Raw genomic sequence first — 25,527 nt, forward strand, 5'->3', positions numbered from 1 at the left:
TGTTGTATGACTAGTGAACAATATGTATATATAAATAAAAAATACTACAATAAATGATCAAATACATAAAAAAAACATGTAAAGAATTGCAATCAACCACTGGATCAATAATTTGTTTGGTCATTCGAGAACCAGCTCCTGCACCCCTTTCATTCGCACTGGACAACAAATGTCCGCATTAATCCGTTCATATGGTTCAAAGTGTTGTGACAAGAGACAACTCAAACAAGTTGTTGGAATACAAGTATAAGCAATGGAAGCAAATAGTCTGTCACTTACATATAATATAGACAATACATAATCACAAATTTTAATCAAGCATAAAAATGATACTTATCTCTTGAAGCGTGACCGATTTTGTGAAAAAAAACCTTCAAAACGAGCAAAAATCGTTCATACAATTATTTTTCAATCTTACAATCTTTTATTATGTAACCTGAATAATATAGAAAGCACGAAATTCATGCAGACAATTTTTTATAAAAAACGAGTAGAAATATGTGTAGAATTTTGTCTCCTTGATAGAATATGACCCATTATATTGCCACAACTTTTAAAGTTCAAAACCTTTTCCAAATCTATTAGGTCTTTTTATTCCATCAAGAAATCAATTTCATTTAAATCCTAACTATCCGAGCACGGCAGGGACATAAAATTTAAATAATAAAGCATTTATGCAATTTATTTAAAATAATTTAATTAAATCTATCATAATAAATTATAAATTATTCCAAAAAAATGGCAATTGCACCCCTCAGTTCAATTTCGAAATTCCTCTATTAAACCTTGTTTAACTCCTCATCTTAGGATTCATGTGTTAATCAAACAAATAAAAATACTGACAATTTAATTTATTGATTGTTTTTCTAGATTTTTGCGTAATTTATTTATGTGTCAGATATAAAAAATCACATAAGAATTTACACATGAAAACTTATAAGTTTTGACAAAGGTGTATCGTCAATCTTTAGACCTAGACATGAATTTCATCAACTACTATTACTTCACCGATGTATATTGTTATCAGGGTCGTCTCGACCACAAGACCACTAAAACAGCCATATATATTGTTAAAAAATCTCACGTATTGATAAATTTGAAAAGAATTTTTTGATAGAAAATATAATAATTTTTACCTTATTTAATATGCGGATCATTGTAATAACTGAGAAATGAAATATTATTTAGTTAATTTTAACATCCGTTCTTATATGGATATCTATTTTGTTATCTCATTTATATTCTGACAATTATCATTAACCAACATTATTATTCTTATATTTACTTTTTTTATTCACCTTTCACAATTTTTACTCTCTCATTATTGAATATTTTAGGTCTCTCAAATGGTCAAACATTCTATATTATGCAAAATCTATTGTTGTGCGTTTACAAAAAGATCAAATTTATTTTTTTGGTCTTCTTAAAATTCTAAGCACTAAAACTAATCAACACTATTTTAATATCATTATATCAACTCATCAAATTCAACGCTACACTATTTCGATATCATTATATAAACTTTTCAATTTTTTTGAGTCGAATTTATTATTCAAACTTTATATTATATATTTTTATTGAAAATTTACATTGTTTACATTTTCACTTCATAATGTCCATATTTGTTTACATTTTCACTTCATAATGTCCATGTATATTCTACCTCTCCAAATCTTATTTATAGGATTACACTGAGTATGTTATAATTATTTAATTGTATATATGCCAATCAAAAATAATAATAAGACTTTCATGAAGTTTGACTTTAGGCCCCCCAAACGTGTTGAGACAACTATGATTGTTATCATCCAATTTATCAGGCATGTTGACCCACAAAAGAATTCCGTCTTTTAATAAATCAAAACAATAAACAACATATACAACTAATAATAATTATATTAGAATTAAGAATATAAGTACATTTAATAGACTAGAAAATTAATTTATAAAGTCAGTATAAAATAGTTGTCTCTACTTGGTTCGTTCAATACATAAAAATGTACTAATACAAAAAATTGGTACTATGCCTTTTTCATAATCAAAATAAGTTATATTTAATCTTGTGGTACAGTCATATTGATGACTTTGTCCGTTTTTCATTTAAGATTGTGAACATAAATTTTATACTTATAAGAATCGTTGATTTTGTCCTTTGTGTATAAGCTAAAATTTATACATTAAATGATCTATTATATAAGTAAATGACATCTAGACAAATACATGGTCTAATTTAAAAGTTTATTATAATTGAATAAATAATTATTCTAAAATAAATATTATATTTAAACACGTGATTAATACTCTTTTCGCTTCTTTTTAGTTGTCACTTTGTGCTTTTCGAGAGTCAATTTGATTAACTTTCAAACCTAAATTAGATTACATTGATTTGATACTTTAAAGTAAAAAATTAAATATTCAAAAACTATATGAATAGTAGTATAAATTACAATTTTTTTAATATCAATATAATGAAAAATATATCCTAATAATATTTGTCAAAGTTCATATTGTTTGACTTTCAAAAAGAAAATTATAACAAGTAAAGAAGAACGGAGAGAGTAGTATATAACTCATGATTAATAGTTCATGTATTCTAACAAAAAAACGATCGGATTTTGAGATATTCAAAAATTCATCCAGTCACACTCACATCTACTGAAACTGATCAAGTTATTGTTATTATCGATTATGTTCACCGTTCATCAATTGAAAAGTATAATAATTATCTCTCCCCTCCCTCCCCCCTCTCTGTTTCACTTTTTTCGATTACTTCAATTTGATTATTTATCTTGTTATTTATTTTCTTTACATTCACATATATATCAAGGACTAGTGCGACTCGTGTGTTGCATATATATATGTAAGTTAGGAAGTACATGATTTCTTAAAATAATATTAATATTATTACATCAAAGATTAGTTGAGTAAATTAATATACATGATATATACATTTTTTTCAATTGTCGTGTGGTGACTTGTTTGTTAATGTCAAGATTAATTAGATACACATGTTTTTTGTTCTTTTTTTATTTATATAAATACAGACATGTAATGAAGCGTATCACATGTAGTACTTTATAGACGATATCGTATATTGAGGGATGACACTAAGACGAAAATTTGAAACGAATGTTAAAACAAAACTTTGGGCATTGAGGAATCATGTTTATAAGAGGGGAAAAAACTCAAATATGCTATCGTAGTTTGAGAAAGACTCATTTATGCTATTCATCAATGCTGGGCTCATCAATGTCACTGTTATGACACAAAAGACCATTCATACCATTATTTATTAATGAAAAATATAGCCAATTTTGGCATACCATTTTTTACATGGCCAACAAAGAATGGGCCACATCATTGATTAAATCAACTAAATTAAAAAGTTCACACAAATTTAATTTATGGGCTAGTCATTTGGCACGTGCATTACATGTGTATATCATTTCATACTCTACATGTTTTTCTAAAATAATATTAGATAAGATTTTGAATAAATAATTATATCCAAAAGAATAAAGTACAAGTTTTTATGAGTGATCAACATTAAACATCGTATGTTGACTTATTATGATTTTTTGAAGTACAAATCGTAGTAAAATGCGTATCTCACCTAAAACTTTCTTATAGATAATGTTCATTGTGTATATTCATTTCATCTATTTCGATTGCTATGTCATAAAAAGACTCTTGTTATCGATATTGATATCAATTTTGAAAGTGTGACAAAACATTATTTGAGAGAACGTTTTGCAGTAGATACAATGTGTTACAAAAAAAATCCATTCTAAAAAAAATAATTAGATATTCAAAAACTATATAAAAATACTATAAATTATATTTTTTTCACGTCAATATGATGAAAAGATATATATTAAAATATTAGTCAAAATATCGTTTAATTCTCAAAAAGAAAATTATGACAAGTAAAAAAGAACAAAGAGAATAGTATATAATCCATGGTTAATAGTACATGTATTCCAACACAAAATGATCAGATTTTGAGATTTTTAAAAAATTATCTAGTCATATTTAATGTCCACAGTCTCAATTCCATACCGGCTGAAATGAGAATAACGAAAATAATTACTACTAGATATATAACTGTCACGATCCAACCCCATAGGCCGCGACTGGGATCCGACCTGGACCCTCGTATACGTATCTATCAGCTATAGTCAAGTTGAACTGTGTGTGATGTGATACTATACACAAAAAACCCCCAATGGGTCAAAACTTTTTCAGGTACGTGTAGCCCCTTTCATTCGTACCATATCATGAAAGGGCACGCAAGCCAACAAGGCTGTTGTAATATAAAAACATTTACAATGCGACATACAGGCATAGTTGAAACAAACTTATAAACAACCCGCATACACATGTCTATAGACCTCTAAGAGTTATGAACGATAATATATGGCAGGACAGGGCCTCCGTCGTACCCCTGAATAAACAAATGCCGACATCAAATGACCAGCACCAAGAGCTAAGCTCCAGAACAGTGGAGCCCTTCCAATATAGCTGAGCGAAAATCCTAAGTTGGAGGATCTCCGAAATGAACATTTATACCTGCGGGCATGAAACACAGCCACTCGGAGAACGGGGGGTCAGTACGATGTATGTACTGAGTATGTAAAGCATAACGCCTTATAACTGAGATAACAATTGAAATAGGGATGCAGAAAATAAATATAACATTTAACAACGCATTGTACCTGCATCTTAGGATATGTAGTCATATACATCTCATACACTGTCCCCGGCCCTCTAGTGAACTCGGTGTTATCATATCATCGTATACGGTATCATACCATCGTATATGACATCATCTCATATGTTACAAATACATCATTATATTTTCATATGCATGCCTATATACTATATCCGGCCCTTTAGTGAGGGACTCGGTAAATAATCATACTATCATAATAATCATACCATCATATATTGTACCCGACCCTTTTATAGGACTCGATCGTACCCGATTCTTTATGAGGCTTGGTCATACCCGGTCCTTTATGAGATTCGGTCGTACCCGACCCTTTATGGAACTCGGTGAATAATCATGTCATCATATATTGTATCCGGCCCTTTATGAGACTCGATCATATCCAGCCCTTTATGGGACTCAGTAAAAGATGTATTAACAGTATGCACGAGTAGAGTAGCGAGTAACCATATGCAATTAACTCATCATCTGAGACTCAGTATAACAATCTTCATGAACTATCATTTGAGGCTCAAAATGATCATCATCTGAAGTCTCCTCTAAAGGCCATTATGGGCCATATCAAATGGAGTCTCAGGAATCATAGACTTGCATCAAGATAATGCTACACAACTAATGCAATCAAAGACATTTATCATCACAGAGTCTTTAGAAATAGGAGCTTACGTACTCAGTCACTACTCAAAATATAGAAGGCTCGAGGATAGTAGTTCAACTACTTTAGGACTTCTAGCATTCAGGTTATGACTTATAGCATTCAGGAGTGAACACGAGCCATGAGTTATGTCTGAAACTTATGGATGAAACTCCCTCCAAACTCATATCATATATCAATTCACTTACATTTAAGACATTCCAAAAGAAATGAGAGATAAGCTTTACGTATACTGCTTTTCAACACGTAGAAGACTTAAAAGGCAACAACTCAACTATTGTAGGAGTTTTCATATCAAGCAGTGAATAAGAATTATGAATCATACTAGGGGTTCTATGAATGGAATTTCCCCCACATTTCACATATCCATCACATATGGCTAAGACATGCCAAGAGAAAAGAAGGATAGCTCTACATACCTTTTATCGAGTAATCGTAACCACTTTTGCTTCATCACCTTCTGAACCTATTTAACACGAAGGTAATACTAACATTAATAACCTTCAACTTTCTAGCTCCTCAAACTATAACCAAGCATTCATAGGAATCATTTCCTTATGTGCCTTTTTCAAGTAGTTTATTAATCGGTTAAGAAGTTGACGGACATCGGGCAGCACTTCCCCTATAACTTGCCCTATCCGAACTTCCAATTACATATTTAATTACTACAGCCAACCAACAACTACAATCAACAACTCATATACAAGTAAACTACTTCAACATTACGCAACACAAACTCCAAACAATTCTCTTAAAACTACGATACCAAAATAGGGTTTTTAATCTCTATTTCGTAAAACCTTTTACCACACGAAATGGAGGGTCGTGTGGCTGCAACCAGAAGCACCACATCTCCTTTGACCCATTTTCCAGCTCTGCAACACACCATAAAACCATCTCCAAAGACAACGCCACAATCACAACAACACTATACAACCTTAACAATTTTAACTCACCTAGAACGACTTCAATTTCGTTCGCTTACAACGTCCAGCATACTTATACATTTTTCCTACTCCCAACTTCATGTAACACATGTAATACATTCCATAACAACATTATTAACTCCACTTTAAAAGAAAAAACCTTACCTTGTCCAAACCTTCCCAAAACTAGCCTGAAGTTCCCTTAACGTGCTGAAACTTAGCGGATTGTTTATATCACTTCTTTGCTGCCACAAAATGAAATTTTACATTATCAATACCTTTATTTCATCGTAGTATACCATAGATAATTAATTCACGGAACAAAATCGAAGAACTCACCTTATTTTCGTCCAAGCCATGGCTGCCTTGCTTTTTCTCTAACGTTTTTTCCTCTCTTTTTTGGCTAAGTGTAGCTGAAGAATTAGTTATATTTCAGCTTATAACACATATATACACATCCTTAGGAGGTGACACGTGGCAACCCCTAGGGGTGACATATGACAGCCCCCTAGGGCGCTACCTCAATCATGCACCCACTCCTTTGCTGCCACGTGATAGTGTGGGATCCACCTTAAGTAGGTGATGTACCTACTTGGTCCAAGTAGGTACATCACCTACTTAGTCCAAGTAGGTACATCACCTGCTTGCTTTCGAGTAGGTGCTACGCTTCCTTCCATCTCTTCCGTGGGTTCGTAATCTCGTCTTACTTTAGGAGCCTATACAATCCTTGCTACAGAAGCTCAACGTATACTCCAGTAGCTTAAGTATGTAAGACGTCCCAGTTCGTACCTTACGCAAGTAAGTCGAGTCCCACGACTTGTTATTTTGGCCCCCAACTCGTTTCAAATCCTTATAGACCTATTTCCAACCTTCACTCTTATGGGGCCTCCCTTCCTCCCTTCCTCCCTTCCTTAGAGATATTTGATAATGTTATGGATAACTTAGGTCAAAGGACAACTTTTAAGAAGCTTAAAAAGACGTTCCGAAGAACAAGGGTATGGGGTATAGCAATAACTTTCCCATGTTTCTCACTATTATCGTCATCTGAAAACATTTGAATACACGTTATCATATTTGTTTTCTGCTGAAACCATTCAAGCTATTGTTGTTATCGATTATGTTCGTTGTTTACCGATTGAACATAGAATTGTTTTTTCTTTTTCACACGCATTCTTTCAGTTACTTCAATTTCGTTATTTTCATAACTTTATTTCCTTTACATTCACGTATCAAGGATTAACAAGTTTTAGATTAATTATGTTGCTAATGATCTCATTCATAATAATTTAACCTGTTGAATCAATAAGTGCTATGTAAGTGCCTATTTGGATGAATTTATAAATTATAACTTATGCTTTTTAAAATTTTTTCTTTACCTAAAAATAAGTGTTTAAAGATACCTTTTTATTTTATTCAAATACTACAAAAGTATTTAAAAGTTATTTTAATTTAAATTATTAAAATAAATTAATCTAGACACGCTCTGAATTGGGTCAGACAGTAATAAAAAGAAAATAATAATTCAGCCATGTTTGATCCTAGATTTTGAAGTTGAAACTTGAAAATTTGAATTTTTGAAATGTGATTTTAGAATTTAAAATTGTGTTTAGACATACATTTTACTTGGAAAAAATTTAAAATTTTATAAATGTAAATAAATTTCTTCCAAAAGCCGAGACTTAAAAAGTATTTGAAAATAAATTTTATAATTTATTCAAATTTTATGACAAAACCAACATTTAAAATTCCAAAAAATTTGATCCACTGGCTAAAAAAACTCACCTGCCTGTGACTCTAAACGCCCCCCGGCGCTTAAATCAAAAAACAACACGTCATATTGGCTCCAAATAAAATCAAAACCAATAAGATGCTGCCACCTCACTATATTCCCTACTTTTTTCTTTCTTAGATCCCTATTATTCCTTATTATTCACATAAACCACCCCAAAACTCCACAAAATTAACATCACCTATGAGATTTCACCCTTGTTATTATCTTGCTATTTACACAAAAACCCCTCACTTCTTTAAAAATTGATCATGTGCACGTTTTTTTCTTAAAAAAATAGTATGGAAGAATTGATTTTGGTAGATCAGAGCCTGTTTTGATTGCCTTATTTTAACTATTTTAATTTTTTTTTATGTGTTTAGGTAAATTTAAAAAATGCTTATAAATACTTAATTTTAAAATAAAATAATAAGAATAAGTTAAAAATTATAAAGTTAAAATTCTAACTTATTTCTTTAATTTATAATTTATAAGTCAAAAATCAAAAGTCAATTCAAATAGATTTTTATAATTTTTATATAAGAGATTTTCATTTATACATATAATATTCCTCCGTCTCAATTTTAATTGTCATGATAAAATTTTGCACAATTCTTACGAAAATATTAATTAGGAGCGTTATTATTCTATAATCTTTGTTTATTTATGTGCCTCTTAATATTAGAATAATTAATGCTAAGGATAAAATTGAATTTAAAACATAATTAATTTATTATTGATTGTTTAAATTGACAACTATTTATAATATACATGACAATTAATATGATATGGAGAGAGTGATAAATAATAACTGAATATGATTTTTTGTGCGTAAGCAGCCAAAAAATCTCAATTTCACTGAAAACAAAATTTCACACACTAGCACACCTTTTAGTCACACGTAGAGATAGACACACTTTATTTTGTTACATATAAATAAGCTTTATTGTACACTCGATTTCAGTAATTTTTCACTTTGTTCACTTTAATATCTTTCTTCATTCCTTCGTTAAAGGGTTGTGGGGGTTTCAGGCGGAGTGATTTCTTCTTTCTTTTTCCGACGATGTCGTTTTAGGTGTTGTGTGTGGTTGGTTTACGAGGATTTAGGGTTAGGGTTAGTCGATTTGGGAGTTGTTGCGTGAAACCCTAGATGTTATGAAGCATCCAGTAGCCGTATCGTTGGGGTTGAGTTGATCGACGGTCGAGATCTCGTCACCGGATGGAGGGAGGTAGCGTCTCTACACTTACTTATTCTGGTACTGTTCATTTCCTCACCCGTGTTAATTTTTTTCAACTGTATTTTTCGTAGACAGTAAATGCAGGTGTGTGACTTGTTAGATTGATTTTTTTTGTGGACGATTTTGCTAATTTGGGTTGTGTAAAGGATTGTCCTTTTTTGGTTCTACCTAGATAAAGAAGAAGGGTAGTTTGTAAGAGTTAAACATCAAGCTCAAGCGAAACAAAAAAGGTGTTTCTTGCCATTTGTCCTAGCAGGTTGATGAGCAGACTTGGTACCTTACTTGGTACCTGTTGTTGGTGGTGGGAGGTGTCAGGTATCCTGTGGCGTAAGTCGAGGTGTGGGAAAGCTGGCCCAGACACCACAATTATACATAAAAAAAGTTCCTTTCATTTGGTCTGTACCTAGGTATCATGTAGTGCAACGTTAGCTACATCTCAATCCCAAATTAGTTATCTTGGCTAGTAGATTTCTCGTTATATTATTAGCTCTATTTGATCCTATTCCAATGGTTATTTCTATGTTTAAGATAAAAGAGTCTTTAGCCATAGGTTTACATTTTTCACCCACCTACAAATTTCTAGTCAAATTAGAAAGATTCTTGGAAAAATGGGGGCCTTTTTCTTTTAATCTAGCATTTTATCCTGGATTCTTGTCTATTTGTTGAGGCTCTGGTTTGAAGTACTATCCTTGTAATGTTTTCTAGCATTTTCTTGATGCCATTTAATGAAATTCCCCTACTCCATAAAAAAAAGTAGTTTCTCCTTTGGAGATGGATGGATTGATCTGGTGTACTTATACGGGAAAAGTCTGATTTTTCCTCCAAAGCCTAACCACACATCTACATGTTGCGTTCTTATCCTCTAAAGCCCAGGAGCTTATCATTTACGCTAGCTTTGCGGATGTTTTTCCATATATCCAACAATTAACTACTCTCGATCCCAATCAATTGGTGTCATGGTTGGTTTTATGAATCTCTCTTAGTCATTTTGCTCTATTCATGTTCATTTCATTTTTAAATAATTTTTTTCAGGAGTCCCTACTTTCATGCTTATTCACAAATGGATGATAACTATCCCCACTAGTTATTTTCTCCTCTGTGGTATTTTTCTTCCATCTTGTTTGGTTCTAAGCAAAATCTACAATGATCTTAAGAGATTCTAGGTCCTTTAGACAACTATTCTCTCTATACTCTTTGGTGCAAGTCATCCTCTTTTGACAGTTCTAATCATCAGATTTCACACACAATGCATCTAAAAGTCTGTAGGATTTGGTTAATAAGCAGGTTGGAGCTTATAATCTATGAGTGTAGTGTTTATCACGAACATGTTCATTATATATGATAATACAAACTTATGTCTATTTTTAATAGTTTTTAGAACTTATGGGTATAAATCATGTTTCTTTAAAAAGTCAAATATTTTTCCTGAAAACTATGGCCAAACACATGGTGAAAGTTCATCCAAGAATGACTTGCCAAAAATATTTTGGGAATCTATGGCCAAAACACTAGCTTATCTTCATTTCTATGACATTAACATGTTTGATGTGGCCCAAACATAACTTCCATACATCTATGCTAATTCTTTGCATGAAACTTGCCTTTTACCTTGTTAGATAATTCTATATGGCATGTGTTCCTGTTATGCTTCTAGTCTATTCAAGTCATCCTACGTCAATAATTATATATTTCATTTCATAGGCCATACCATTCCTTTATAAAACTAAGCAAGGCATCTAAATAATTTGGATTTAGGCAGCACAATCCTGACTATTCTTTCTTCACTTCATTCTTCTTATGGGGGTGAAACTTGTGTATATTTTTTTCTTAGCCAACACCCTTTCTCTTTAGAGCAATTTTCTATAGTTCTAACCTTGATGATTTCCTTGCTACTTTATCGACTTCCTGAGGTTTGGGTGGTTCTGTATCAATCTTTCCCTTTCTCTCTTCCTGATCAATCTTGGTGCCATTAATGTAAAAATATATTGGCTTTATGACAAAAATAGTGTAAAATTATATTGGCTGAATAATAAATAGGGTAATTGAGATATAGGTCATAGTTTTAGAGTTGGGCCTGAAGGTCAGCTCATATGCCAATCAATGTTGCTAATGGGTCGCTTAAAGCGTGAGTAAGCCCTGAAACATGGCAAAGTTCAGGTTGGGCACGTGTATTTTTTTATATATATTTTATGATTATATATCAAATATTTTTTTTTACATTATTTTTCCAAAGAAGTATTATTTGTGTTTATGGTTGATTTTCTTGCACACACACACATATTATTATTATTATTATTATTATTATTATTATTATTATTATTATTATTATTATTATTCTTTCTTCATTGGCACTTTGCTTGGCTAAAGCCCAAAGCTTTAATTACGCTTAAAGTTCCACGAAAAGCTGTCGAATTTTTGTGCTTTTCGCTTTTGGTTGGCTACTCTGATGCCAATTTATAAGTACAACCACAAACATTTTGGCTCTCCAGTTTATTTTCTTGGAAGATTTGGATGGTTTAGGAGGAAAATCTTTTAACACATATGAATTCCTTTATTAGTTACTACTCACTCACTAATTCTTTTTGCTGTCCAGGGATATACAGATGGATTACAATGACAATGATTATCAAAGTCATTTAACTGGTGAAGACAGCTCCAAAGTTTCCTCTGTTTTGCATCCCTATGCTCTTCCCAAGTTTGATTTTGACGATAGTCTTCAGGGGCATTTAAGATTTGACAGCTTAGTTGAAAACGAGGTTTTCCTTGGTATCCCCACTCAGGAAGACAATCATTGGATAGAGGATTTTTCTCGGGGAAGTAGTGGAATAGAGTTCAGTTCAAGTGCTACAGATTCTTGCTCCATACCAAGACGTAATAATGTCTGGTCTGAGGCAACATCAACAGAATCTGTTGAAATGTTATTGAAATCAGTTGGTCAAGAAGAAATGGTTCCAGGGGACACTATTATTGAGGAATCCGATGCTGGAAATGAATTAGGTTGCTTAATCCAGCCAGCAGAATCTAGTTTGAAGTTGGATGATAAAAGAGATGATGTTAAAGACTCCAGCTCAGCAGCACCGGCGGATGAGTCAGTTGAGTTTAGTGCTAGGTGTGAGAGAACAAAGAGAGAAGGTATTCATATTGTATGTGCTCCAGAAAAGCAGGAGGTGGAACCTATTGCTGATGGTTGTTCTGACATTGCTGGTGAGAGATGTTCTGGAGTTAATACTGATGAAAAGTTACAGACTGAATTAAAAAGCATTGATGAAAATTTAGGGGAAGCTAAAACATCACAAAGTGAATGTTTGCCTGATGATTCTAATAGGCAACCAGCCATTCCTGTAACTGAAAGTGCAATTAACCAGTGCCTTACAGATTCTCTTCCTGCAAGTATTGAGATTTTGGATAGTCTGCATAATTCAACCAACTGTGATAGTGGGAATACAAGTGGTCTACGAAGTGAACATTACAAACCAGTAGAGAATCAAATATCTTTGAGCAAAGAGTCGAGTTTGGGTGATGGTAAGTCCCGTGGATGTGCTGTTGATAGTGAAACTTGTACCTCTAATGCCAGTCCTCCCTCTCTTGCTGCTTCAGATCTGGAAGTAGGCAAAGAGCTTCCAACTGAACCCAGAATGATTAAATCAGAGGAACCTTGTGTGCAGAGGAACGAATGCAGTCTTATTACTGAGGGATGCAAAGAAGATACTTCTTCTGTTGAACTTGCTGTTGAGACGGTTTTCTCAAAAGGCTTGAAAGATAAGCTACCGGCTGCAGGTAATAGCATACGATGTGAGGATGAGGAGGCGTCTGTAAGTCAGAATTGTTTAGATACAAGAGACACCAAGAATCAAGAAGGTAGCTCCAAGGGTCAGACAGAGAAGGTTTCTGCTATGCAGATGTCGGATGGACTGACTACTTCCTCTGAGAAAGAGGAGAAAAATCTGGACAGTCATTCCCCACTCAAGCTTGTAAATTCAGAGGCATGTACAATATCAGAGTTCTCCGAGCCGTCGAAACAGAATAATGGTAATGGTATTTGTTCTCTAGAAGGTCCGAGTATTATACAAGAGACATCTGTTTCTGCTGAACTTTTGGAGAGGCCAGTATCTGAGAATTTAGAAACTGGAAATGATGCTAATAGGATCTCCGAAGGATATGCATGTGCTGGAGACCACATCTCCTTGTCCGTGCCTACTGGATCCATGGACATATGTAGAGAAAGCTTCTTCCACGTGGTTGGTGTTGATACTACTAATGCGGATGTCTCTGGTGGTAAGGATAAGGAGGAAGTGCTGCCAGTTGAAAATGAGATGGTGAGATCATCTGTGCGTGACCATGGGGTTAGATCCTCCTCTGTGGAAGGAGAATCTGAACAAATCTCTGACCAGGTTCATGAATCACAATTTGAATCTTCTACATTGAATAATCGAGGTATTATATTCTATTTCTCATATTACTGCTTAATTATTGTTGGCGGGCCTGTGTTCCAGAAATTGGTCTGTTATCACTTTTTGCTACTTACTGTTACTTGATGTGGCTTTGCAGCATCAGATGTTGGGTTTGACGGTAGGAACTTAATCTTAGGTGGTGACCCAGTGAGTGGTCCGTTGCTTTCTGCTAGTGGTGCGATTGCAAATGAAATAGTTGATCATGATGAAAAGCTGAAGCCAGTGTCGGTTATGGGTGGGTCAGATCATTTTGCAGGAAAGGAAGAAATGGAAGTTGTTCTCAGCGGGGAAGCAGAAGTGTCAACAGTGAAGGAGTCTTCTGAGGGTGCAGGCCAGCTAGGTCCCCTTTCCAACGATGGAAAAGATGCATCTGGTGACTGCTATATGGAAATAAAACCTGTGATTGTTGATCAGAATGTTCTTATTCAGGATAATCCCGATACAGCAAGCCACGTTGAGCAAGCAGCAAGTGCTGAAGCAAATGTTGAGGGTGCTGGTACTAGAGCTGAGGCAACACCTATTGAAAAGAGTCAGTTGGGAGAAGTTGGTGGTTAGTCTTCTATTACTTGCCCTCATGATTATATCTTTGATCTGTTGATTGCTCACTGATTATTATTTATTCTTGAAAGTGGGCTTATTTAGTTATATACTGTAAACTTGTCTCCACCTTCCCTTTGCTTCCTCTGGACCGTGGTACTTCTACATGTAAGGTTTTTTTTTTATAAAAAAAATTCGCCCTGTCGTATGTACCACAACTCGTTTGGACTGAAGCGTAGTTACAAACTAGTTTGCTAAAGAATCGTTTACAAGCTAATTCCTCCTCTCTTTTCATTGACGGTACTTCAATATGTAAGTTTTCTTTTTAAATTCGCCCTGTTGTATGTACCACAACTTGTTTGGACTGAAGCGTGGTTACAAGCTAGTTTGCTAAAGACTTATTTACAAGCTAATTTCTCCTCTCATTTCATTTGGAGCGAACTTGTAGTTAGTGAACATTATGGACTTCTTGGTTAAGTACTGCACCATTGTGAACTGAAAAGCATGACATAAGCAGTGTGTGTTTGCTTTCATTGGGTGCTTTGTTGCCTTAGAGATCCCCATTTATTCTGGTACTGCAGATGATTATTATACTGACTGGTCTCTGTGTCCATCATCTTTTAAAGTTGTTCATGTAATAAAAAATGTTAGTGAGCATGTCGATTTGTTGGTTACTTGTTGCTGTTTTCTTTATTTGCATATTTGAGATGTCAAGTTATGCCAATAGATAACCTTCCGTTTTTTCTTGTGCTTTATGTGGCCTGTTCATTCCCTCTTTAGAACCAATTGTATTTCTTGTTCGAGTGATCAGCTGATTGACAGATTGAGCCGTCTTACTGTGTCAGTTATCTAATAATCATATATGAAGTTTAATTGAAGCCTTGACCCTTTATTGGATGGAAGAGATAAATAACTAATATGTCTGCTAAATGAAAGAATTGAAATATGATCATAGGGACTTATGAATTCAAAGATAACTTCAAATTTGTCCCCCCTATTTTGTTTTAACAATACCAATGCTGACACTGTCAAAAGATTTTTCACTATTTTCTTTCTCATTTTTACATTTTCCAAGTATGGCCATTTTATAGGAAATATCTCTGTGATCATATATGTGCGTGTGTAATAAACATATGAATGCGTATGAGTATACTTGAGCAATGTTGAACTGGCGCGAGGCTGTTCATCTTGTCACATCTCACACAATTATGATACCGAAAATATTTGTAAAAGAAGGAAAGAAGAAGAAAAGGACTTTGAGCCTATGTTATGTTTTGAAATTGTGGAATGTCTCTTGGTCGGGAAGGGGGTGAGAGTAGATAAGGGTGGATAGTGTAAATAGAAAAGAGCAAAATGAGCAATGTCTGGGTTGAGTCCAATATAATGATACACAGCAGCGAATTGCATGAAAAAGTCTAAATGACAGTTGGAAATGTTGGTAGCATTCAAAAATAAAAGGCCTTCTCGTGAACGAAAGAATTTTGAAATGATTTAGTTTCCTTTGCAGTTGAGGGAAGTTCTGACGTTATTGGTGGACTTAAACATGATTTCGCTGCTGCCCTAAGTTGTACTGCACTTTCACCAAGTGAAAAGAAAACAACCTCGAGTAGAAGTAGGGCTGTAGTTGAGAGTGTTACTCCCCTTGTCGATACAACTGAAATTGGTGGTAAAGCGCAGTCCATCTTCATAAATTCAGGAGAAAATGCTTCGACTAAAACAGATGGGAGCTTTACTTTTGATGTAAGTCCATTGGCTGCTGGTAATGCCAAGGGAGAAGCTGACAAATCAATCACCAGTACTCAATCCTGCCAACCAACTGAGGTCTGCTTTCTCTTCTAATGCGTATAATTTTATTGTGTATTGTGCGTCTTACAACTCCTTACTCTGTTCTAACTTTCTCAGTATGAATTACAGTTGAAGGCTGGGGATACACTGCATTTGACTTCTGGCATCAAGCAAACTGATACTAAGATCATGCAGAAAATTTCTCATGGAAGTCCTCTGGTACCTGATAAGGGGACTCCGTCGGGGGGTGTTAAGGGTGATCGCAAGGCAAGACGTGGCTCAGGGAAATCAGGTAAAGAAAACCCTAGGAAGGGAAGCCAATTGAAGGAGATAAACTCATCGAAGCAGTCGGATAGAGGAGACAAATCTTGTGTTCAGTTTAGCCCCTCTGTGGCTGTGCAGAAAATGCAATTTGAAGCTGGAACTGTTGAGCGCAATATTACAAAGTCCAGCGGGGTTGTTTCCTTTCCAATTTCAAGTTTACCTGATTTAAACACTTCTTCTCCTGCATCCGTATTGTTTCATCAGCCTTTCACAGATCTACAACAAGTGCAACTGCGAGCTCAAATTTTTGTTTATGGGTCTCTGATGTAAGTTCGATTCTCCATTTTCTGAAATTTATGCATATGTGCTGGTAGCTATCGAGGAGAAAATAAGGCCAAGTAGTCTAAGCGCATAATTTGCCTCGATAGAACATTGGTAGAACATGTTTGCTTTAGCTATGACTTCGTATTGTAGATGGATAGAAACGGTTTTTTGGGGTTGGTGGAGTGGGGGGTGGTCTGACAAGGAGGATGATGAGAATTAGCAGGATAACTTTTATACCACCTACCTCTTTCTATACCAAAACTGCTTATAAGGAAGCTAAAAAAGAAATGAAAAGAGGAGATTCAACCTTTTCTAAAGAAGAAGAAAGAGATTTAATTTCACAGATTTGAAGGAGATTATAAGAAAGAGAGAGAGAATAGTTATGTATAGTGATAGTATATACTTGAAGGAAATAATTTTCCCTTTCTCCCAATTTTGGTCTAGTCCATAAGTTTGAGTATTCCTCAAGACTTTGTTTTTTTGGTTCAAGGAAAGAGAAAAACGACCACCTTTTTGGTGGGTGTTTCAATTGATCTAATTCATTCATGTTGTTAGACCACTCTTGTGTTTGATTTCATTGCTTTTCAAATGGTTGCTCCAGACAAGGTACAGCACCGGAAGAAGCTTGTATGGTTTCAGCTTTTGGCACATCTGGTTAGTTTTTGCTGGCTTGTCGTAGTTATATTTCATGTTTTATTTTCTTTTTAAAATTTGGACATGTGATTAGTTACTTGAGACATTATGCAGATGGATGCAGAAGTCTTTGGGACCCTGCATGGCGTGCTTGTGTTGAAAGGGTTCATGGACAGAGATCTCGTGCTGGAAACAATGAGACTCCATCTCATTCACGTTCAGGTAGTTGAACCTCTTGATTATTTTGTTATGCTGCTACTGATTGTACTTAAGAAGTGAGAAATGCAGGTCCCAGAACTCCAGATCAAGCAAACAAACAGGTTGTGCATCAAAATAAGGTTACTACTTCGGCAGCCGGACGAGCAGGAGGCAAGGATTCCAATGCACCTGCTGTTAGTCCTATGATACCGCTTTCGTCCCCTCTTTGGAATATGGCTACCCCCTCCCGTGATGGGCTATCGTCCGCCAGAGGAGCCGTGATTGATTATAAGGCACTTCCTTCTATGCATCCCTATCAGACCCCACCAGCGCGAACTTTTGTGGGGCACACTGCCTCTTGGCTTCCACAAGCCCCCTTTCCTAGTCCCTGGGTTGCTTCTCCACAAAATTCTACATTTGATATTAGTGCACAGCTTCCTGCATTGCCTGTTACAGAGACTGTGAAATTAACCCCTGTAAAGGAGTCATCCTTGTCCATTTCTGCTGGTGCAAAGCATGCACCGCCTGGGTCGGTGGCTCATGCTGGGGATAGTGGTGTCCTGTCTGGAGCTTCTCCGCATGACAAGAAGGCCTCAGTGTTGCCTGCTCAGTATTCAGCTGATCAGAAATCTAGAAAGAGAAAAAAGGCATCCGGTACTGAGGATCGTACCCAAAAATCTAAGCTTGGAACCTCTTCTGAATCAGTTACTGCCCCTGTCATTTGTACTCAGTTATCAAATAAGGCTCCAGCATCTGATGACTTTGGCCAGTTATCATCAGTTGCTGTTGCGCCATTGGTTGCTCATAGCCAGACAGGACCTACATCTGTCCCCATAATTGGGGGCCATTTTTCTACATCAGTTGTCATTGCACCACCTTCTAGCTCTGTACCTAAAAACAATTCTGATATACCAATCACCTCCGCCCCATCTTCCTCTGATCTCTCTAAAAGAGAGCTTGATTTAGGGAAAAAGACTCCAACTTTGGAATCCTTGAGCAAAGTTGAGGAGGCCAAGTTGCTGGCAGAGGAGGCTGCTGTTAATGCTACTGCTGCAGTCAGTCACTGCCAAGATGTTTGGAGCCGATTAGATAAGCACAAGAATTTTGATCTGGCATCGGATATTGAGGTTAAGCTGACATCTGCTGCCGTTGCTGTAGCAGCTGCTACTTCTGTTGCAAAGGCAGCAGCTGCGGCTGCTAAGCTTGCATCAAATGCTGCATTGCAAGCTAAACTGATGGCGGATGAGGCAATGATAACTTATGGTGTGAGTAATCTTTCTCAAATCAATGCCGTATCTTTCCCTAATATTGTGAACAACTTGGGGAGTGCCACTCCTGCTTCCGTACTGAAAAGTCAGGATGTTGGCAATGGTTCTAGTTCAATTATATATGCTGCTAGGGAGGCGTCAAGGAGAAGGATTGAGGCAGCTTCAGCTGCATCAAGGCATGCTGAGAATTTGGATGCTATAGTTAAGGCTGCGGAACTCGCAGCTGAAGCTGTGTCACATGCTGGGAAAGTTGTTGCGTTAGCTGATCCTTTGCCTCTGACTCAATTAGTGGAAGCTGGTCCAGATAGCTACTGGAGAGTTTCCCAAACACACTCTGGACAGGGCGTCAAGCCTAACAAGGTAAATGGGGATGAATCGGGTATTCCCATAGTTGAAAAGACTCCTGTCATCTTTTCCAAGCAATCTGAGGGTTCATCTATTGAAGAGATGCATCCCATGGTTCCTGCTTGCCAGACTACTAGTGTATCTGGTAATATCATAGAGGACAACATGAGGAATGAAGAAGAAATTCAAACTCCCGTTGCAGGTGTTGAAAAAGATGTAAGAGGAGCAAAGGGTCATAGTATGCCAGAGGTGAGTAAGACTGTCGGCCTAGATGCTGAGTCATCCCATGATCTGATGGAAGCATGTGGAAATGTGGCAAGCTCCAAGATGCAAGAGGGTTCCCTTGTGGAGGTAGGTTAATTGTAACTTCATCGTCCTTTGTCTGCCTCATTGCATGCAACATACTCTGTGTGAGTTCCTTTTTAAATTGATGGTTGAGAATTCCCCAATGTTTTTGTCTCATGGGACTTAGAATTTTGTGCATGTACAAAAGCTATATGTTTTGAACTTAAGCTTTTATTACTTTGTCAATTTATTGACTGTTATTTAACATGCTCCATTTTCAGCACTTCAATGCTTATTTGTATTGTTATTTGACTGATGGTGTAACACCTTACTGGTTTAATTGATTGATAATATCTTTACTGATAGGTTTTCAAAGATAGTGATGATGGTAAGAGAGCCTGGTACTCAGCCAAAGTGTTGACTTTAAAGAACGGAAAAGCTCTTGTTTGTTTCAGCGACCACCAGTCTGATGGAGGTAAGATAAAAATGATAAATAGTTTACAAGTTATTTGATAAGCACTGACAGGGGTTGATCTTGAGCATCAATGGAGTAGGTAAACTTTCCTTTCTAATCATTCATGGCGTTATGGATGAGTGATTCAGTTGTTAGTTTGGGATTTTTGGATTTGTCTGCTGTGGTGCTTAGAAAATTAAGTTTTGCCAATGCTTGTAAGCAATACCACATGGTTTGGGGTTTGAGTCCCGGTGGGAAAGAGGACAATTTTATCTGTTGCCCCTTCCAAGGGGGAGGAGGGTCTCAAGGCAGTGGAGTTTACCATTAAAAAAGGAATCATTCTCAATTTTTGGATCTATTGAAGAACAGACCCGTGAAATGCCGAAAAGAACTAGATGATCAATTTGTGTATAATTGAGAAAATTGTAAAAAAAAATTGATGAAGAAGTCCCAAGGAGAAAAAATTTGTAGGGGGTGATGTTTGTTAATATATTTGAAAAAGGATTTCTAGCTCTTTTTGGAACAATACACTAACAATCATGCAAAAGGTCAATATGGAAATTCATATTTATTATAATCTTGTCTTAGCTGTCAGTTAAGGTATATATTGATACAAAATCAAGGAGAAAAAATTGTATAGTTTGGCTCGAGCAACTAAAGAGATATCACACAGGTTACTAACTTTACCTTTATAAAAAAAAGATATCACATAGGTTACTTTATTTGAAATGCACATCTTTTTATTTCTAACCATTAGTAGATCGAGTGGCTTTAAGCAGCAAAAGTGTGCACCTTCCATTTCAGTCTGGTCTTATTTAAAAATGCATTTCTCTAGTTGGCTGGAGATAATTTTAGAGTGCCTTGTTTGCCGGCATGTAGTTTACTTTGAGCGTGCATCATTGTTCGTTTTGTCTTTAAAGGGATTTGTCTTTTTTTTAGGGGGGGGGGGGTTAGCGGTTGTGTGGTTTTTCTGCCAACTTGTGTGCACTTTGACTAATCCACCAGGTATTTGCTACCACCCACCGACTAACTCCGTCCATCAAGAAATCGCTTATTAAAAATCCTTGTCCATCAAGGTTTATTAAGATTAAGACCTTTGAATCTGAATACATATATAAATATTAAGATGATGTCTCTAGGTTTGGACACTGAATGATTAAGACCACTCCCTCCTTTACAATTTGTTTGTCTTACTTTCCGTTTCAGTCCATTTAAAAAAGAAAGTCTCTTCTTCTTTTTTGTCAACTCTCTAATTCTAACTTTGCACATGACATGTTTAAGACTACAAGGTTAAAGGGCATTTTTGTACATTCTCCATATTTTTAGTTTAAGACCACAAGATTCAAAAGTCTTCTTTACTTTCTTAAACTCCATGCCAAGTTAAAATCAGACAAACCAATTGAAATGGAGGGAGTATTTGTTTTCAATATCTGAATGTGCATAATTATCTTTTTAAACATAATCAACTAAAATTCTAATATAATTAGAACTCAAACATTATATCAATAATATATTGCTCCCTCAGTCCCAATTTAAATATCTTAATTTGACAGGCATAGAGTTCAAGTAATAAAGGTGTACTTTTGAATCTTGTGGTTTTAAATTAAAGATATGTATAGTTCTTTAAATCTTGTGGCCTTAAACATGTCAGGTAGGATGTTAAAATTAGGGAACTTCCTAAATGTAGAAAGATACACTCTTTTTGGGACATACTAAAATGGGAAGTAAGCCACTTAAATTTGGGACATAGGGAGTATAAAATATCTCATTGCCTTCCCAAGAATCTAATTTTGAAGTGACCTGATCCTTGTTTCTGCGATGATCCGATATATTAGCTTGCATATAGAAAATGACTAGGAAGCCGAAAAGCAATGCGTTCTTTGTTGTCGTCATGGGCAAGGACTTTGTGGCTTAAAAAACTGTTATTGCCTTCCAATCTTTCAGGGCTTGAACAGTTAAAGTATTGGGTACCTCTAGATGTTGGAAGTGATGAACCACCAAGACTACGTCCTGCGCATCCGGTGACTGCTCTGCAAGGAGGAAGAAAGAGACGAAGAGCAGCTGTTAAGGAGCGTACTTGGTATGTAGGAGATAGAGTTGATGCATGGATCGACTACCGGTAAGCTCTAATTATCGTATTACTTTGCCAATCCCTCCTTCCCAGAGATTGAGTTCAAGTCTTGTTTCTTCTTTGACAAGGAATGCTTCCTTTGGGGATACAGTATTGTTTATAATAATTTATCAGGACAAATTCTTTGATTTGTATTTAATGATTTGGTTTGGTTTTCACATTGCTTGTGACGTTATAAGAATATTGATACTTTAGCTTTGAATGTCTTGAGGTCTTATTCATCTATCTTCAAGCTTAATTGCATGTATCCCAATATGTGACAAACACGACTTCTTCAGGTCAAAACTTCAGCTTCTTATCAACCTTGTTCGCAATGTTGTAATAAACATCTTCAAAATCCCAAATGATTTTGCATTATTGTAACAAGAACTTCCAAATCAAAGCACTTATCATGATAGAACTTGTAATGTACTTCCGCATTATGCTACCCAAAAAAATGGAAGCTTCTAATTTATATTCTCTCTTGTTCAAGCCCTGGAAGCCACCATGGTGTTAGTGTACTGGTAAGAACGCAACATGTCATGTGTAGCACACATGTTTGAACCCTGTCACAGACATAAACACGGTCCTTGGGAATTTCTTGGTTATAGATAAAATAATTGAAGTAATTTATAAAAACCTGATATTTTCCCCTTATATAGTTAATATAATTTTTCAATGAGAATTTTATTTTTTCTACATCTTGCTTTCTTTGTCATAAAATGTGTGTTAGCTGGCGAGAGGGTGTCATTGCTGAGAAGAACAAAAGGGATGAGACTACATTTAGTGTCAACTTTCCAGGTATTTTTAATGTTTGAGTTTCAGTTGTTTTCTACCATTACATGTGGTTGATTAACTGCTAAGATTTCTTGGGTTCATTTCCACAGCTTATGGAGATACTGCAGTTGTCAGAGCATGGCATCTCCGACCAAGCCTTGTATGGAAAGATGGAGAGTGGGTTGAATGGTCCAGGTCAACACATGACTTCTTGTCCCAGGTCTGCATGTGTACATACTTTTACTATATTCTTTTTTATCAATTGAGCAAGAATTTGATTTATTCCAGTTGTTTATCTATGATGGTTTATTATTACATTAATAGGGTGATACACCTAAGGAGAAGCGAGTGAAGCTGGCAAATCCTGCTAGTGAGGATACTGGAAATGACGGTCTGTCGGAAAAAATGGATCCATTGTTGCCAATGACAAATGAACCAGCAACATTGCTTCCTTTGTCTGTCACTGAAAAAACATTTAATATTGGCAGTAAGAAAGATGACAGTAAGCCCAACACAATTCGAACAATGAGGTCTGGTTTGCACAAAGAGGGATCAAAAGTTTTTGGTGTTCCCAAGCCAGGAAAGAAAAGGAAGTTTATGGAAGTAAGCAAGCATTATGTTTCAGACAAGGCAACTAAGAGTAACGCGGCACATGGCTCAGCCAAGTTCACAAAATTTTTGATGCCTCAAGCAACAGGCACTGGTGGATGGAAAACCAATTCTAGAACTGATCTGAAGGAGAAACAAATGATTGAAGCTCGACGGAAACTTCCTAAACCAAGTAAGCCTCCTAGTTCTGCTAGAAATTTGAAGGACAATAGTATTACATCCAGTGGAGATGCTAGTGGAGCTGACCACTCGGTAGGTGATGCAATGGAGTATGATAAGCATGAAGCACAACAGCCTAATGTGGTCAATGTTGTGTCAAATGCGGAAGAAGGGTCTGAAGGTCCCGTGAAATTTCGTTCAGAAGCTCTTCCCACCAACATCCCAAAGAAAGCTTCGACATCCTCAAACAGAGGGGAGGGTATAAAAAAGAAAGTCCCTGTATCCAGTTTGAAGTCGAGTAAAATTGAAGTAAAGGACAAAATGATACCTGAAGTTAATGAACCCCGCAGATCAAACCGAAAGATTCAACCAACATCAAGGGTAAGGCTTCTCTTCAATTTAAGTATACTCAATTCTGAGAGAATGTCACTTTTTTTTTAATCAGTAAAAGATAAGTTTATTGATTTCCAGTAACAAGCGCATGCTGGGATGTATATACAGTATACATCACAGGTTGTATAATGACCACAAAAAGCCAATCATGGCTTCCATATTATTAGTTAAAGCAATGTTGCACAAAAAAGCAGAGTACATCAGTGCATCACTTTAGTTACAAACTTCTTGTGTTTCTTTTGATCATTTTTGGGGGTTAGTTTTTGTGAAATATTATGATTGCCTTTTCAAGTATGTTGGTCACGATTACTTCTGTCTGGGTTAAGCAAATACTTTTCGGTAATTATATTAAGTGACTGCATAATAGAACATTAGTTAAGCTAGCAGGTTCTCCAATATCCTAAAATTAGGTTTCAAGAGATTGGAGTGCCTTGAAGCAGTAGGATATCTTCTGTCTTAACCAATCTAAACTCAATTGAATATAGAAATGCTTATGTCATAAAGAGTCTAAAAGCAATTTAGAGCATAGACAATTAGCTTAACCTGTTTTGTGTTTTTAAAATTTTGTCCACCCATTTCTTGCTTGTTTCCTTTCACTGCCTGATGAAAAGATGGGAAGCAATAAATAATCTTTCATTTCATATGGTCATTTAAAGTGTGTTCTTGGTATGCTCTTTGGAAAAGAATGCTGGGGACTTATATTGTCACCAGTACCTGGCCTCCACCATTATGGTGCCTTTCTTCTCCACTAATTTGGCTACCAAGTAAAGATCAAATCAACCCTTTTAATTGTCATCTCCATTACCAATTGGAACAAATTGCCCTCCTCTTCATGACTGGCATTTATGTTTGCGTATAAATTTTCTGCAATAATGGTTTAGATAATTTCTGGTTAAGAACAGATGTTTTAAAGTGGTATTTGATTTGTTGCATGCAGTTATTGGAGGGACTACAAAGCTCGTTGATTATCTCCAAGTTTCCATCTGTTTCACATGATAAAAGTAGCAGAAGTCACAGCAGGGGTGCATCAAGGTAAATTTTGAAATATCTCCCATTTTTTAAGTCCCGCCTCCCAGTTTTCCAGTCAGAGACATTCATTCCCAACTTCTTCACCAATTGTTTGCCTCTTCAGTATGTTAGCGAGACTATTGGAAAGCAGGATTTGGCTTTTGTAAAATTGCTATTTTTTCTCCGCAGGTAGAAAAGCGCTTTCAAATGTTTCTGCTCAGCCCGGATCATCTATTTAGCTATCAAGATGATTAGGATGTCTAGTGTTTAATGTTTTCCTGTACATTTAATTATAGAGATGAAAATTGGGAATGGGAAGTTCTCGCTTCCTGGCTGTAAAATGTAGGCAGTAGATGTTCATAATGATTTAGTCCTTTACAGAATTTGTGAAGGACTGTTCTAGCCGGAATAGGTTGTAAATGGGATTGTCGATGTCAGTAGTTAAAAATTGCTAGAGTTATTTTGGAACGATCTTATCTTCAAATATTTGCAGCCTTCTCACCAAACAAGTTTTGCAGATTGATGTTACCTTAAGACTAGAATGCCATCATTTTGTTACTTGATATGTGATTGGAAAATGCCCTCAAAGAATATTTTTTTTCATTTTTAGC

The 25,527-nt window shown here is 35.7% G+C and overlaps 1 protein-coding gene across 2 annotated transcripts; it reads left to right on the top strand.

Annotated features, from left to right (window-relative positions):
* Positions 1 to 9,035: 9,035 nt before the first annotated feature.
* On the top strand, positions 9,036 to 25,479 carry LOC129889845 (uncharacterized). 2 transcript variants are annotated; one of them, XM_055965304.1, is made up of 15 exons: positions 9,036 to 9,334; positions 11,910 to 13,750; positions 13,865 to 14,317; positions 15,812 to 16,125; positions 16,219 to 16,679; positions 17,279 to 17,331; positions 17,425 to 17,532; positions 17,599 to 19,472; positions 19,773 to 19,881; positions 21,805 to 21,979; positions 22,704 to 22,771; positions 22,858 to 22,967; positions 23,072 to 23,896; positions 24,846 to 24,940; positions 25,106 to 25,479. In XM_055965304.1, the coding sequence occupies exons 2-15, from the start codon at positions 11,920 to 11,922 to the stop codon at positions 25,107 to 25,109; spliced, it is 6,480 nt and encodes a 2,159-aa protein (XP_055821279.1). In that variant the 5' UTR covers positions 9,036 to 9,334; positions 11,910 to 11,919; the 3' UTR covers positions 25,110 to 25,479. The 2 variants fall into 2 exon arrangements, with proteins under 2 accessions (XP_055821279.1, XP_055821280.1); XM_055965305.1 differs by having other exon boundaries at positions 9,036 to 9,307.
* Positions 25,480 to 25,527: the final 48 nt, after the last annotated feature.

Source organism: Solanum dulcamara, chromosome 5 (assembly GCF_947179165.1).
Source record: "Solanum dulcamara chromosome 5, daSolDulc1.2, whole genome shotgun sequence".
NCBI classification, from domain to species: Eukaryota; Viridiplantae; Streptophyta; class Magnoliopsida; order Solanales; family Solanaceae; genus Solanum; species Solanum dulcamara.